The sequence below is a fragment of the Furipterus horrens genome, unplaced genomic scaffold (assembly GCF_987537825.1).
Source record: "Furipterus horrens unplaced genomic scaffold, mFurHor1.1.pri manual_scaffold_3, whole genome shotgun sequence".
Classification (NCBI taxonomy): Eukaryota; Metazoa; Chordata; class Mammalia; order Chiroptera; family Furipteridae; genus Furipterus; species Furipterus horrens.
In genome coordinates, this window is record NW_028327173.1 from 200,587,899 (window position 1) to 200,604,696 (window position 16,798).

At 38.6% G+C, this 16,798-nt stretch overlaps 1 protein-coding gene across 1 annotated transcript; it reads left to right on the forward strand.

Annotated features, from left to right (window-relative positions):
• The first annotated feature begins 3,820 nt into the window (after positions 1-3,820).
• On the forward strand, positions 3,821-10,894 carry GPR65 (G protein-coupled receptor 65). Its single transcript, XM_090272107.1, has 2 exons — positions 3,821-3,883; positions 9,262-10,894. The coding sequence occupies exon 2, from the start codon at positions 9,700-9,702 to the stop codon at positions 10,684-10,686; it is 987 nt and encodes a 328-aa protein (XP_090128233.1). The 5' UTR covers positions 3,821-3,883; positions 9,262-9,699; the 3' UTR covers positions 10,687-10,894.
• The last annotated feature ends 5,904 nt before the right edge of the window (positions 10,895-16,798 follow it).

Sequence of the window (16,798 nt, forward strand, 5' to 3'; positions counted from 1 at the left end):
GAATCACTTGCAGGGCTTGTTACAACACACGTTTTCTGGACTCCAACCCCAGAGCTTCTGACTCCCTGCGCCCCCGGTGAGACCGAGAACTGCAGTTCTCACGCCTTCCCAGGCTACGTTAATGTTGCTGCTCCAAGAACCACACTTGGAAAACTGATGCAGGTGGGTCCTGGGGAGCTCTGCCATGACGTAGCAGGCAGCGAAGGTTTTAGCTGACAACTTAATAGTTTACCCCTCCCAGGAAGATTGGGAAGATTGGCGTCTTTCAAAAGGGAGCCTGAAGACAAAACTTTCAAGACCCAAAAGAAAGATTCTCTAGTAGTCACCTTTTAGGCCCCTGACAAGAAATGAGAAAAACGGTTTTGCTCAATAGTCCTAGACAGAGGCTTAGCAAATATCGGCTGAATTACACACCTTGGATCAAATATGTGTTCTTAACCCTGTGGACCCCAATCTCAGGACATAACCGCAGATGTGAGTGATAGAACATTCTTAATCTTTCTGTAACTCAACTAAAATTCTGTTTCAATCCCCCATTCTGCCAAGGTGGTAGAAACTTAATCACAGTCAATTCAGGGTCCCACCTCTCTTTCCTCTGGGTTCCACCTGTATTAGTGTTCTTGGGCTGTCATGAGAAAACACCACTGGCTGGGTGACCTAAACAACAGAAATGTGTTTTCTCACAGTTCTGGAGGCTGGGAAGTTCAAGATCAAGGTGTCAGTGTGCTTTCTTCTGTCTTTTTGGGTATCAGACAGCTGCCTGCCTCTGCATCCTCACGTGGTCTTTCCTACGTTCCTATGAGCTGTTCAATCCCTGTGTCTCTGGGTGTGTCCAAATCTCTTCTTATAAGGACACCAGTCATATTGGATTACAGCCCATGCTAGCAGGTCCATTTTAACATAATCATCCCTTTAAATGCCCTACCTTCAAACATTATGAGGCAGTGGGGGTTAGGGCTTAAACACGAATTTTGGCAGAGGGGTAAGGGCACGTCATTCAGCCCGTACCACCATCTAAGATCCAGGAAGTCTGCATGTTGCCAAGGCCAGAAGGCCATCGCTCAAACCTTGGTTCCCAAGGCTGCTATCTATCGATGCTGGCCTGAGAGGCCCTCATTCTGGCTTTCAGTAGTTAGCCCCTGCGGGGCTCACTTGGGTCGTCCCTCATCAGCAGCTGCAAGGCTGCTTCAGTGACACACAGAACCACTGGAAGCACCCACCAAGTGGGCTGAGGCCTGCCATCACTTCTCTGTGCCCTTCAAGGGCCTTCCAGACGTCATTCTACCCCACCAGTGCTGTGCCGGGCACAGGGACATGCGAGGCTGCTTCAGGCCTCTCACACCCTATTCTTGAGTCTTGCCACCCATCTAGACTTCACCCTGGACATGAGGCCCAGATCCACTCTCCTCCCCAGACCATGCAACTCACTGGGGTAACTGTCACCCAACACCCCTCTTTAGGGCTTGCTGGGGAGCAGATGCAGGCAGTCAGGATGCAAAGTCCCCATCTCAGACCACTGCGTCTGAGCTCTCATGACGACTGTCTCTCAACCCTAAACCCCATTTCCTCCACGTGGACAAACTGTTTTCTGTGCTTGGGAGCAGGAAGCTTTGCCTTATCTCAAGAGAGATTCTCACAAGCATGTTGTCTCCTGAGTTGCCTAAATCTTTTGAAACTCAAAACCTAGGAATGTCTCCCTCCACACTACTTTTCTCCCAAGAATTCCTTCTAGGAAGCAATAAATGCTGCTTTAACTAGTGAAGTTGCAAGCTCACCAAGGACCTTTTGTCAGCAGATTCAGATGTTGCACCGTCAGCCGCCTGGAGAAGTTGGAAGTGGGCAGAACCACATTCCTTCCCCTTTTTCACAGCAGTGGCCCAAATGCCTTGCCACTGGCCTGTTATGTGGCCTCAGAAGACCAGATAACTGGCACCCCAGAAATGCAAACCCCCTGAAGACAGTGTTTTGAATAATTACTAACTGGCTTTTTCTTACCTTGGTATTTAAAATGTTACAGAGACTCAACAGCTCTCAAATTTCCAGCTCTTCATTAGATAGCCCTGTGGTTGAAAATACAGGATCGCCAAATATTCTGCACTAAGTGAAAAGCAAATTTATTGAAAGTTATTCAACATGTTACTGTGTAGAATTGGCAATGTTTCAGCACAGGTCAGCCACAGTTTTTCTCCTATTCGAGTGAAAGTGAAAGTTTGTGTCTCTTCTGTTTTTTAAACTACATCCCTTTTTGTTTTTTTGAAGAGCAAAACACATAAATATTTGATATGAAAAAATACCCTTTTCCTAACAGCAGAAGTATAGTCTATTTAGGTAAAACAGGAGATATTGAGTCATGAAATACCCATGAATAGCTGCAACAGATAACTGTAAAACCTAGCAAAAATGGGAATTGGGGTGGGAAAATTAACCTTTTATTTTTATTTTTGTGAAGGCTTAAGGGTTTTATTATTAATTTTTTACATTACACTTAAATTTTTCATTTCAGTAAAAATATAAAGTATTATGAATTTTTACATTACTACATGCTCAATTACTTCACAAAATCTCATGTCCTTTATGCATTATAAGTTATTACTTTCATTATTATCAATGAAAGACCTACAGAGGAAGACTAGAAAATCTTTACATTCCTGTCATATCATGAGTAACCACAAGATTAAAAGTCATTGTTGTATCACAAGACATCTTTTCTATCTCTGGAGATAATTTTTAAAAAGTACCAAAAACAACCTCTTATATTTTTTTATAATACTAGATTCAAATTGTCCTGATTCAGTTTTTTTAACTATTTCCATCTCAAATTAATTCAGTCTTTATTAAGTAATATGCTCCCCTTTGTTTGTAATAAAAGTTTACAATAGCAAAGTTCAAAAGTGCTGTCTGATGTTTTTACATCTGAAAAGTTCTAAGAGCTAATTTCTTTTCATATTAAACCACTTACAGATTTGGCAGCCACCGTCAACCTGTTCAAGTACTACATGAGTTTTCATTATAATAATCCATGTCTTTCTCAAATAAATTTTCAAGTTTCATAAAGTTGTTGGTTTTTCTAAAACAGTTCGACTAGTTTTATCGTAGTTTTAGTGGTCATTGTCTTCTAGTCCAAGAACCAAAGGAGAAAATTGTTCTACAATACAATACTGTATAGCTAATCCTTGAAAGAACAGAAGGCTACCAGGTTGGTTCCCTTACCTCTGTTAGCCTGGCTGACGTTGCCATTAAGTGATGACACATGCTCAGTATACACCAAGTCCCCACCCCTCCTCTGCTGGTTTTTTCCCAAGGATGTTGATCACCCTGAAGCCATCTACAACAGCCTCTCCTATCTCACACATCCAATGACTCATCCTATGCTTTTGTACCTATCTTGGAGCACGTATGTACTTTTGCCATCATGGTGTTTATGGCACGTGCCTTTCTCTTTCACTAGGCCATAAGCTCCTACGGGCTAGGCCCAGGTCCTAAATATCTCCCAGCACTGTGCCCTCAGTGTATAATGGATATATTTGTCGACAGAACAAATGAATTCATGAATCAATGAATAATGGAATTCTAACATATTCTATTAAATAATTCCCATATAATATTGGTATACAATTTTAATTAAGATGCAAAGAGAAAAGTGAGTTATAAAAATCGTACTATAGTAAATAACAGCTAAAACATCTTTTAAGGTGTTTAGGAGACTTTTTTGTTCAAAATTGGACAAGGTACATCCTTCTTGTTAAGGTGCTGCTTCCTCATTGGTTTGTGGTGAAATATAAGTGCAATTTCCTGTCTTCTCAACATTGTGGGTTTCTCTTCCTGATGCAAGCAGATTTATCCAGCTCCTCATTTGACAAAATCATCACCCCAAGAAACATGGGTAAGTATAACATTTTTAAATAAGATGAAGTTTTTAAGTAAATAATGAACTTTTGCATGATTGTCAGTGGCGTTTGCAACATTTTGCCTAGTTTAGGTTGTATAGATGTGGCATTGAAGAGCTTTTTGAGAAAGAAACAAGGACGAGACACATGGTTTCCTCTACTTTGAGCGGCAGTAAAACAATGTCAAAATTGGCACTTACAAATAGTTAGGTAAAACTATCCATACACAAAAGAAGAATCTTTATGCTCTGTTTCCTCTTCAGGAAGCAGTATATTGGCAAACTGAATTACAAGAAAAATAGCTTGAGAGCCAAGAAAGCCCCTGGCTGTAGAGCTAGTTGGTAACATTTCTTCATCAGTACAATGCTCTAGTGATACTCTTTATGCCATCAGAAATAATGTGAAATTTGGAAATAATATTTTCATTATTAATGTGTCTGGCACATAGTAGAGTCTCAGCAAGTAGCTATTAAAATAATAAATGAAGGCAAATGTTTTCTATAACAATGTGGGGAAATATTTATCTTTTAATCATTATCATCAACAATTTGTACTATTTTAGGAGCCAGTTAAGAGCAGATATATTTTAATACCCTATGGATAATCTTCTTTTGGCAATTTGTAGCCATCAAAACAAAAATCAAAAACTTATCCACATTTCTTGGTACTGATTCTAAAAACAGTTTTTCTACAAGTTTGATTAATCAAAGTAATATCTGAAAAGGTGTATAAATAATAAGAATTATGTATTCCGTTAAAATATCAGATTCACACAAGTTAATTTAACAACTACTATATGGAGAGCTCGTATCATACGTGAACTGTTACTGTACATCTTACACTCTGAGGGCCTCTGACTTCTCTGTTCTTCTCTGGGTAGATGGCCAAAGATGACCTCCTTTTAAGAAATGTAAGGGACAGCACATTGGACACCTCTGGACCACTGGTGTTGTCGTTAAAACAATAGTATTAGCTAATGTATAGTAAAGGCTTACCACGTGCTAGGTACTTTGCTTCATGTGCTATGTCATTTAATTCTCACAACTCTGTGAAGTGGCTACTCTCTTACACCCGTGACAATGGAAACTTAGGGAAGTGAAGAAACACACATGGTCACAAATCCCCCGAGGACTGCTGGGAGCATTTCAGTTTCCAGAGGCGCCCACACAGGTACCCGTCGGCCTCCACAGCCACGGGCCCTGCTGCCCGACAGAGAAGACACCCCGTATCTGCTTCATCACACTATTCAGTCTTGTGGTTGTTTCCATCAAGACGAGAAATGTTTTCACATAGAAAGAAATTTCTTTCTTTGAGAACATTTGAAGTCCTCCTAAAATCATTCTTTCCATTTTATTCATCTTATATTTTCTTTAGAGGGAAAAGATGGCATTTATTGAGTGCCATGGATAAAGGAGGAAGGGGGCCCCCTGGACCATCCATCCCCCAACTCTCTCAGCCCTAGGATGTTTGCGCGGCTCAGGTGTTCTCCTGGACACTGGGGCCTGGAAAGGGATGTGACGTGGCGCAGTCATCAGAGTGCCGTCCTCCACAGCATCTTCAGTCCTTCATACATCCCAGACTATGTCTACTGTCATTTTCCTTCTTGGCTTACAGTCTTTCTTTAATAAGGATTTGGGGGGGGGGCGGTAAATCTTCTTGATGATAGTTTATCCAAACACATCTCTCTATTTTGCTCTGTGTTTGAAATTTAGTTCTGTTCAGTACACAAATCTAGGAGGACATATTTTCTTAGCAATTTGGAAATATCAGTCTGCTGTCTTCTGGTTTCTATTATTATTGCCATGGAGAAGTTCTTCAGCAGTCTAAGTTTCATCCTTTGTAGCTAGTCCATCTTTTCTTTCTGGCTCTTTTTCTTTGTTTTTTTTGTTGACCTGCAGCTTGAGTGCAATGTGTCTAAGTGTAGATTTCCATCTTCGTTTGTTTGTTTTTAATCCTAGTTGGGACTTCGTGGGCTTCGTAAGTTGGAGGATTCAATGTCCTTCATCAGTTCTAGACAGCTGTCGGTCACACTTCTTCTGTGTTATATGTCTATCAATTTTCTCTCTAAAGTTTTTGTGGTTCTGGGTACTCTTCATTCTTGTTTTTGCTGAACTTCACACACAGTGGCTTACCTCTCTCTCTCTCTTTCTCTCTCTCTTGCTCTCCCTCTCAAGTGTTTAATATGACACTTTACATGGTTGTCTGCAATAATCCAGATCAGCTTTGTTGAGAAGGAAGAGAAATGCACAATGGTTCTTCCCCCTTGTAACAGATAAATGATTAATTGATAGATCTTCCAATAGGTCTTTACATTTTTTCCATTACCATATTATGGATAGTGCAACATAATGTCAACTTTAAAACAGTTCACAGAGGATTTCTAAACTAGACAATAGACTTTAAAATTCAGCCTCATGACTCTGAGAACTGGGAGATTGTTTTCTCTTAGTGTGGTAACAGGATATTTGCTAGTATGAGAAAAATAAAAGCTTGTTTAAGTAAATTTGTTACATTATCCATTATAACTTGTTGAAAGGAAACACTTTTAACCTTTCAAAGAAAACATGGTGACAGATATATAGAAACATAACAACACATTCTCACTGAGTGTGAGGACATGATGTGAGGTAGTGATTTTTACAAGTTTATTTGTAGCCTATGTAGTCTTATAAAGAACATAAAAGTGATGTCTTCTAGAAAATGTGGGATTACTTTATATGTGATTTGTAGAAATGATTATTCCTAAGTCACTTTCTTTGATTAGAACTGTTATAACTAGAGGACTTATGCTACTCTTTTGATGCTACTATTTCAATGGAAAAATAGAAAATAGTCTCTTCCTTCTCAACAAAGCCAGTCTGCATTTTTGGAAAAAATACCTCAGATTTCTAAGGCATTTTTGTACAAAAGGCAAAAGACAAAATAATTAAGAGTTAAGAGGCTCTAGCATTACAATCTAGGCTTGTGGCTGGCTCTACCCATGATTAGATATATCATTTGGGGTCAGCTGCTTAATGTGTGGCTCAGTTCTTTATTTGTAATACAGGATTATAGAACATAGCACAGAGTTCTACTGAAACATAAATTACAAGTATGCATGCCACGTACTGTAGTTCCCAGAACATCTAGCCCTCAGTAAACGGACCACCATGCTGACTTCTGGCAGCACAGATTAACTTTATCTGGTTTTTAATCAGACATTATATACTCTTTCATGCCTGCCTTTTTCTATCACTCTGCATGATGTTTCTGAACTTCAACCATGTTACTGCATGTAGCAATCATTTGTTCATTTTCATGGATGTACAGATTTCAATTGTGTTGGTATACAGCAAGTTATCTATTATACTGCTAAAGACTATTCAAGTTGGGGGACATTCAAATAGTACTGCTGTGAACATTCTAATTCCACCACATCTCTCAATAATCAATCACATGCATGTATTTCTGTTGAGCGCACACCTAGAAGTGGAGTTGCTGAATGATAGGGTACACACAAGTGCCAGTTTCCCAACCAACGATATATAAATGTTCCAGTGCCTTATATCCTCACCAACACTTGGTATTTTCTGTCTTTTTCATTTTATTTATTCTGGTGAGTATGTAGTTGTAACTCACTGTGGTTTTAGTTGGTATTTCCCCAATGACTAACGGAGATCCAGGATTAATTTATTATTCACCTGAAGTTTGAATAGTGTAGACTCAGACCCTGTACACATTCTCAACTGAGGACCAGCTAGAGGCCATGAATACTCAAGGATTTTTCTTTTTTTTTATAAATTACAGCCCCTCATACAACCAAAACTGAGACAGGAAACTAGGCCACCTGTCTGCAAATATCTATAAAGGTTGTTTACTTGAAAGCAGAGGCTCCTGGATCCCAACATATGTGGGATGGCCCAAGACCACTTCTTGGGCAACAGCAGACCCTCCATATCACCCTGCCGAGGCTCTGTAGCTTCAGCTTCACTGGAGAGGACACTCCAGCGTCATCGCAAGATGTCGATTCAACACGGGAGGAGACAGATACCGTGTCACTCCCGAGTCGGACTGCACAGCCATTCTCGGCGGTGCAGATAGACTCTTAAGAAGCTACACCATCGTCTCTCGAGACGGACGGCTGCCGACGACTTCTTACCTGCATGGAGCCATGTTCTGTTCCTAGTTTTTCTGCATTCACAGGCTCTGGTTCCTCCAGATCCACATCAGCCTCCCAGATACGCAGAGATTTACTGCTCACTTACCTCCCTGAGCTCAGCTCCCACTTCCTTTTTTCCGTCGCAATTTTTTTTCCTCTCTGGAAGGTACACATTTTGATTTAAAGGGTTGTTTTTCACATTCTAGTCATATTTTTAGGTGCAGTAAAAGTAGAAGATTTCAGTTCTCCATTTTGTTTTAAGAGTGACATATTTATAATATGTACTCTGGATATTAGTTACTCTACTATCAGAATCCTTGTGGTGACAGATCTCTTGTGCTTGGGGCTCAGTGACACTTGGAAGGTGGTGGTTTTGGTGTTATACAGGCCCCACAGCACACAGAAAGAAGGTAAATCTTCCTTCTCCTGCCCAGTGACTCTACAAAGCTTTCTGTGAATACCCACGTTAGATAAATCATCTGAAGCACCAAAGGGCCTCACTAGCAAAGGAAGATAGAAGTATTTCTCTACCCCAGTATGGAGAAAAGGATGGCTTCTCTATTCCTATATGAACCTGTAACTTCAAACTTTTATCTTTAAAAAACTTAACTAACCTAATAAACAGTCAGGTATAAAGTATGAAACTGACAATCACAAGATTTTAACCAGAACAAAGAACATTCTGCCCCCTATTTCACAAGAGTATCAGAAAGATAAAATAAGTTAATCCACAAAGGAAGCACAGGGAAAACAGAAGCAGCAATGTTGTCTAATTCTGTATGAAGGTTCAGGAAGCTGCAATAGTCTAAAATACTTTATCAAATTCCTTGTGACAATATTTTCTTGGCTAATAAGCTGATTTTGAAAGGGCCTAAAAATGCATTAAATTTTTTTGAAATTATACAGTCATAGTTTATCATGCACTGAAAGCATTTACTAATTACAGATAAATCAATGAATTTGCCATCTTTTTTTTTAACCCTTAAAATGACATTTCAACTTTAGTTTTGTGTTCTTAGATAACGTTCCTTGGATAATTCTTATTTGAAGTAGATAAAAGATCTCAGCTTGATTTAATTTACTGAAGTCAATTAGATCATCTTTCCTTTATAAACACCTTTATTGTAATTTAATGCATTTTTGGTATCTCTAATAAATGAAATAAAAGAAGATTGTTTCAAAATCATGATATATCTTTTAAACATCTAAACTATTCTAGTTCATCTTTTATTACAGAAACATAGGCATTTTAAAAAGAGATGTCAATCTCCATGAAGATTAAAGCCGTAAGTATTCATATTTGCACCCATCTCCTGAGTTTCGCAATGGAAAACAAACTGGGGACAACACTCTCTGAAAGATAGATCCCGGAGGCTTCTCCATCAGCATTCTGTGATGATAAACGCATGGACATCTGCTCATCAAAATCAACTGGCCACTCTAGCTAAGTAGGAGGTGCCTAGATTCTGACTTTGCACATAGACACCTGTGCAAAAAGTGATCTACATCCATGTTTTCAAAAGCATTGATGCGTTAGTCAGAACTTTTGGAAGCAAAGAAAAGTTGAAGAAATTTAGAGAGAATTAGATGTTAAGAACAAACTAAACAAGGCAAGACTGACTTTGCTGTTTAGCTTCTAAGAACGAATGTAACTGCCACGTTAAAAAGAAAAAAATGAACAGCACGTGTATTGATGAACAGCACGACCTCGATCACTATTTGTTTCCAATAGTCTACATCGTTGTGGTGATAGTCAGCGTTCCGGCCAATATTGGATCGCTCTGTGTGTCTTTTCTGCAAGCGAAGAAAGGAAATGAATTAGGAATTTATCTCTTCAGTTTATCGCTGTCAGATCTGCTGTACACACTCACTCTCCCTCTGTGGATTGATTATACTTGGAATAATGACAACTGGAATTTCTCTGGTCTCTTGTGCAAGGCATGCGCGTTCTTCATGTACATGAACTTCTACAGCAGCACGGCCTTCCTCACCTGCATCGCTGTTGATCGGTGCTTCGCAGTTGTCTATCCTTTGAAGTTTTTTTTCCTAAGAACAAGGAGGTTTGCGATCGTGGTCAGCCTTTTCATCTGGGCAGTGGAAACTATCTTCAATGCCATCATTCTGTGGGAAGAGGAAACATCTACAGAATATTGTAATGCCAAGAAGTCTAATTTTACTCTATGCTATGACAAATATCCTTTAGAGAAATGGCAAATTAAGTTCAACTTGTTTAGGACATGTACAGGCTTTGCAATACCTTTGGTCATTATGATGATTTGCAACCAGAAAGTTTACCAAGCAGTGCAACACAATCAAGCCACAGAGAACAGTGAAAAGAAAAGAATCATAAAATTACTGATCAGTATCACAGTGACTTTTGTCTTGTGTTTCACCCCCTTTCATGTGATGTTGTTCCTTCGCAGCATTTTAGAGCCTACGTTTGACTACAAGGATGGCAAGCAGACTTATAAAATATATAGAATCACGGTTGCATTAACAAGTTTAAATTGTGTTGCTGATCCAATCCTGTACTGTTTTGTAACTGAAACAGGAAGATCCGATATGTGGAATATAGTCAAGTTCTGTACTGGGAAGCTTAATAAATCACAAGTACTTTCTATGTCTACAAAAGATGTCATGGAGTTAGACACCCTGGAATAGAACCAAGGAATCTATTTTAAGGTACACAATATTATATCATCAAGATTATATTTTGAAAAGGACACCTAACATGGGAGGGAACTAAGTTTTCCAACTGAGTGAATATTTTAATATCCTCTCTCTGGCAGAAATATTTTAAAAGTACCCTGTACACTCTCCTAAGTTTTATTAAATGAACATTAAACAAACTTCAATATTTTCCTAATGACTCGGGATCATCATTGTTGATGGCATTTATTTTTGTATCTGTGCTATAATCCCTTAGAAGTTAGTAAAATATACAGGACCGTGTGCCTTTAATTTGGTGAGCTTTATGTCTGGTTTTTATGATTTTTCTCACTCTTTCTGTAGATTTCAGGCTGTCAGCTATAACTTCTTCCGACTGCATGTACTTGCCTCCAACAACCCCAACTACAAAATACTGCTTCAGATCTCCCTACTCATTACTAAATATTTGTTCAGCCCACTCTATGTGCTGTCTGTGTTTGGTACTGGGGTTGCAAAAGAAATGGTCTCCTGAAGCCTTGTGAAAGTGACATCAGTTCGGAAACCTCGTCACTTCTATATAAAGGAAAAGTAAATGGGCTCAGTGTGGCCATGTGAAGGTCTTTTCCATGTTATAAAGCACGTGGGCGTTGCGGAAGCTCTTTCAGCCACTCGAAGACCTTCTTTACTTTCTCTTAAATCATGTTTTTACTTTATTTTTGAGCTTTTAAATATTCACAGTTAAGTACATAATAGTTGAAATTATCAGAATTTTAATGTTAAGACAAAAAAACATTCTAGACCCAAAAGACATTTATTATATTAAATGTTACATTCAGAGACTTCTTTTGGGACTTAGAATATTTAGAGAATCTTGATATAATATACTTCCGAATTCTCACTGTAGAAATTACTCTGCCTTTTTTAAAGTAGGTATTAGGTAAACATTTTCCCTAAGCAATGTACTTTTAAATATTTTTATCCTGCTCTTCTTTTCTCCTTTATCCTGTCTGTTTCTTCAACTCCCCTGCCCCCCTGCCAAAAAAGGATCAGACAGCAAATGTTGTGATTGCATTTACTACCCTCACATTGGAAAACAAAAAGCCAGATAATAAGAAAGACTCATTTCCTTTCAATAAGGAAGTGCTAGACACACGCCGAAAACTCAGTGAGTGTACAAACTGATTACCTCTCCCGGCATGTTTTCCATGATGGCATGTACATAACGAACACCTTGCTTTGAGGCCGTATGTGCATTCTGTGTTCTTTGCATTTTTCTGGTTATAAAGTTTTCAGAGAAACACATATGCTGAAAAACTGAAGATAAACTGTTAAAATGAGGAGTAACTGAAATAATTTAGGCTGTTTGATTAATTATTGATAATTGCAAGTTGAATACTTGTAAAAGTCTTGTATCTTGTCGAAGATCACAAAACTTCCCAAGAATCCCACCTTCCCTCCAGAGTGGCTTTGCCCCCTTTGTTTACTTATTTACTTTCTTAACATTTCTACCATTTCTTTTTTTAGGCAGGCTAAAGACACATGCATGAAGAGTTTTTCAGGATAGTCATTGAATTTTGGTCAGGAAGAGGGGGAAGAAAAGAGTTGTTTCATTAATGAGTACCTCTTGGAACAGGATAAATCATATGGACAGTAATTAAATTGTGACAGAGATATGATTAAGATTTATCTCAGTTGGCTATATGAAGAGATAGCAAATACATATGTGTGGCACCTTTAATGAGGATGTTCAACGCAATGATTACCAGCAAAACCATTGAGTTAGGGTGTTGTGAGAAAAGTTCCAAAATAAACCAAGCTGCCCAAACCTTCCTATCAGAGCAAGGCCAGTCTGTGTTGGGAGAACGCTAAGATGATTTAGGGCCAAACCTTGACACATGATCCAACATTAGCTATATTCCAATATTGGAAAGTTAACCCTTGAGTTTGGAAAGGCTGGTTAGGCTCTTGATTCAAGTTCTCCGTTGAACTGAAAGTCCCTCAGGAAGGAAGAAGACCTCGTAGCTTTCATTACCTGTGACTTTGTTGTCAGAAGAACTAGATTGGAACACTACGGACCCACTCACATACAAGATGTTTGGCCTCAAAACACTCTGTACCCTCCCTCAGGCTGTCTCTATAAATGCAGACACAATACTAACGCTTGCTTGTAACAAGTAGATGTGAAAACACTTGGTAAATTTTGGTGAGATTTCTCAATGTTCGTTGTTATTGTTCTCATCTTTATCAGGAATAGGAGACAGCTCCCCAAGACCTAGAAAAGCCCCTGGAGGAACGCTGTCAGTAGTAATGTGGGCTGGTAGGAGGCGCTGTCATGGTCACTTCCTCCAGGTGGTTAAATACACCCAGTAAGGTACCTTAAAGGCTTTTATTGTTCCTGGTTCTGTAGAACATCTTCAATACGCCTTCTCATAGGAGTTCTTAATTCCGAGGAGACACGCTCAGGATATTATCATATGCAATAGCTAAATATCCACTTTTAATTTGTTTAAACTTTTGACTTTTTATTTTCTTATTAAGAATGTTATTTTTAACTTAATAAGCTAAATTACATCTCTGGACAGGCCAGTGAAGGGACTGAGTATATGTATTTAAAACTTCCATTTTCCCTATCTCATCTGGGGAAGCTTCATCAGTAAGGAAGAACTTGAAATACATCCAAACAACCTTATATTTCTATTCTTTAATGTCATAATAAAATAAACAATTATTTACCAATTGCCTCTGTTGACTTTGTGAACTTTGTTTACTTTTAAACAGATGTACCAACTTTATAATTTGTGATACATCGCATATAGGCATCTCTTTTTACAACACTTTTATCTTGCCCTGGGCTTGTATTGCCAGTCACCATCAACCATTCTGTCATTTATGCATAGAGCCCCTGATCTTTTTCTGGCTAAACCCATGCACAGGTTGCTATGGAAACACAACAGCTATTGTAACGCCCTGTCCCAGGAAGGTCTTTGTGATAACAGAATGCTTTGTCTGCTCCTCCAACAGGCACACCCACACACAAATGCTATTCATGGTCGTACACACAAACAGCCTGCCCCATCTCACAGAAACAAGCAAAACGGCCCTGGTCTCCTTTGGCACTTGCTTGCACTGTTTTGTAAGGTATCTAACACCAACTGGCAGAACACACCTTACTTCCTTAACTTCTGAAATAATGCACCATGTGCAGGTTTCCATTTTCTAGCTTACGAACTCAGCAGCCAGGGGGACATTGTTAAGATCCTCCTTCCCTACCTTTCCCCCCTCCTCCTTCCCCCGGCCAAAAAGAAAACGTCTCTCTACATTGTTTTCAGTCCTGTACTATTCCAGAAAAATCCAGTTCTGACTGAGATGTTTTATTTACACCTACTGGGAAGATGTCTTCGAGGGGAAATAACAGAAGGTCAATTTAAAAGAAAGCAGGAATGTCTTCTTTTATTTTCTTCATAGGATAAACATCTGATTCAAGTCAAGTAAAAAAATGTGTTGACCATAATATATTTTTTTATTCTTTAGCATTTCATGCAGCTTAAAGATGGAGCACAGCGTGTCTAAGTTTGTGTTGTTAGCGGTATTAGCTGAGTCTCCCTTATTTGAAGGACTAAGCTGACGAAGACAAAATCCAGTCAAACCTGGCCGAGGGGGAAATGATTGCGGAGTTCAGATTTCTCTCCTCCAAAGATCCTTTTCTTACTACATCATTTGTTGCTGGCCAAGAAAAATCACACGGCGACCCAGTTTGTGGCCAGTAGGTGGCGATCGTGTTCTATTTGGAACTTCGAAGTTCGTGGCCAATTGCCACTCCCCAAGACGAGAGTAGTTTAGAATGATATTTTTCTAGAAACAATTTAGAAATAAATTCACTTCCTGTGACTTGGAAGTGAATGAGGAGAAATACTGAAATTCAGTTTGCATCACTTATTTCTCTGCTCTCTGGAAAGCTTTGCAATCATCAGATAATTTTACTTGGTTTAAACTCCATCTGTCATTTCAGTATTTTTTTCAGCCTGTTAAAGTCAGTCCACATATAAGAGAACATAGGCTAAGTTGTGTAATTTCTGCACGATTGTGGATATAACGTTGGTAACTTCTCCTTTATTTAGTTACCTTTCACATAAATAGAAACATAAAACATTTGAGCTACAAGCTGTTTGCAATTTTGTCTACTATGATGAGATAACTATATATAAAAGTCAAGATGTAATTCAATAATTGTATGATTTTTAATTTCGAATTTATTATTATTATATCTCAGCACTAAAAATTACCTCTCGTATTTTGAATTGTTTAAGTCTGTTCTTCTCCAAAGAACAATAATGCAACCATGTTCTAACTTAACAGCACTTGCACATTACGAAACATATAATGGCCCATCGTGTGTTCCTTCTGCCTGTAATTGTATTAAACCCTTTATTAAGCATCAGTAGATTTTTTTACACATTTAAAAAACTAGGTTATGATTCCTCAAATAATGTTGCAATTTGGTATTCAAAAAGCAAGCCATATAAAGGAATGAGCTATGGCAGTCTTCTCATCGTTCTTCAGTGCAAGCTTTAGAACAAAAATATAAATTTTGTTATGTAGGAAATGAAATACAATCAAGAAATCTTTCCCTATGATGAATTGGCTTGCCAATGTCATGAAAAATATTAACTTCAGTCCCAGCATTTATTGATCTTCCTTGGATATTTGATTGAATTTGTGAACATCCTTCTGAAAGAATCCCATTCATATTTCTGGTCTTGGTTCGAGGGCAAATGGATTAATTTGGAAACCCCAATTCTTTTGGCAGTTTAATGAAGCACATGAAAGGATTGCAATAGTAGACTAAGAAATGCCACAGAGAGATGTACTGTTCACCCTTAGAAGTGTGCACATAATGATTCATGACTCTAGTAGACTTTATTCGTTTTTTTAAAATATATATAACATGAGAAATATTCTCTCTCATGACATTCACCCCCTCAAGAAAATGACACTTGCTGCTTTGAATCTTCAGGGTAATGCCTTCATTGCCTCTCTGGCAGTTCACCCAAGAAGAGTGTGATACACTGTGTTCAAAGGGACTATGGGACAGGAAGACCTAGTGCATTTTCAGGACTTGTCCAGTCCTCTCCAGATGAAAGGACCACCAAGCCAAAGCAGGGTCTGGTACAAGCAAAGATTCTCTTTCTTGCTCTATAAATCTTGTTCTGACCCTTAAAAGGAATATTGTTAAGGCTGTTCTCCATGGTAATTAGAATTGTTTAGTGAATAAATAATAATTAAGGGAATGAACAAAGGATGATACAAATTTATACTTTGTCCTAAACCTAGAGGTCAGTTTTTGAAACCCTTGAAACTATTTGTCTTTCCAGTTGAAAAATTTTAAGATTATCTGGGAAATTAAGGTTAAGAAAGAGTTTCCTTTTAAGAAAGGTTATTCATATTTTTTCCATGGATCAAAGTGAAACAGAAACAGATATTAACAATGAGCATTTATTCATCTTAAATTGGTAAAAAGAGAAATTGTCATATCGATTTCTATCTATCATTCTTTATGCACGGGAAATTTTTAAGGATGTTCTTTCCTTTATTTTATTGCAGACTATATAATGGCATGAATCTCTCTGTTCACTGATTCAGTGCTACAAAAAAATATATTTCTGCCTTTTTTCTTTAAGTCAACTTTATTTTGACTCCCAGCTCACATACCACCAAGCTACAGGAAATTCCATCTCAGGTGTTACTGGGTGGTTTTCCTCTGTGAGGTTCACACCAAAATCAGGGCTTTTCATTGCCAACCTCTAATGATCACCAGAGAGAGAGACATTATCTAACCTTTCAATGGTTCTTTGAACCTCAGTGGTTCTTGGCTGCCTCCCTGACTGTCTTGGGGATACATGGCTCACTGATAAGACTGAGTAGAGGCCAGCTAATGACCCAGGCTCCTGTGCATCAGGCAGACATTCCCTTCAAAATCTATGTGGTTCCCAGCTTCAGGAGTGGAGCATGTACCTACGTTAAGCCAGTCAAAGCAGTCCAGTCTCCTAATTGGTTCAGTGGCGAGCATGTGACCTGAGCTGCTTAGAATGCTAGGACAAAAGCTCTTTCTTTTGCCCTGTATGAT

Coding starts and splice junctions, on each gene's coding strand:
- GPR65 (XM_090272107.1), top strand. CDS start 9,700: ATGAACAGCACGTGTATTGATGAACAGCACGACCTCGATCACTATTTG.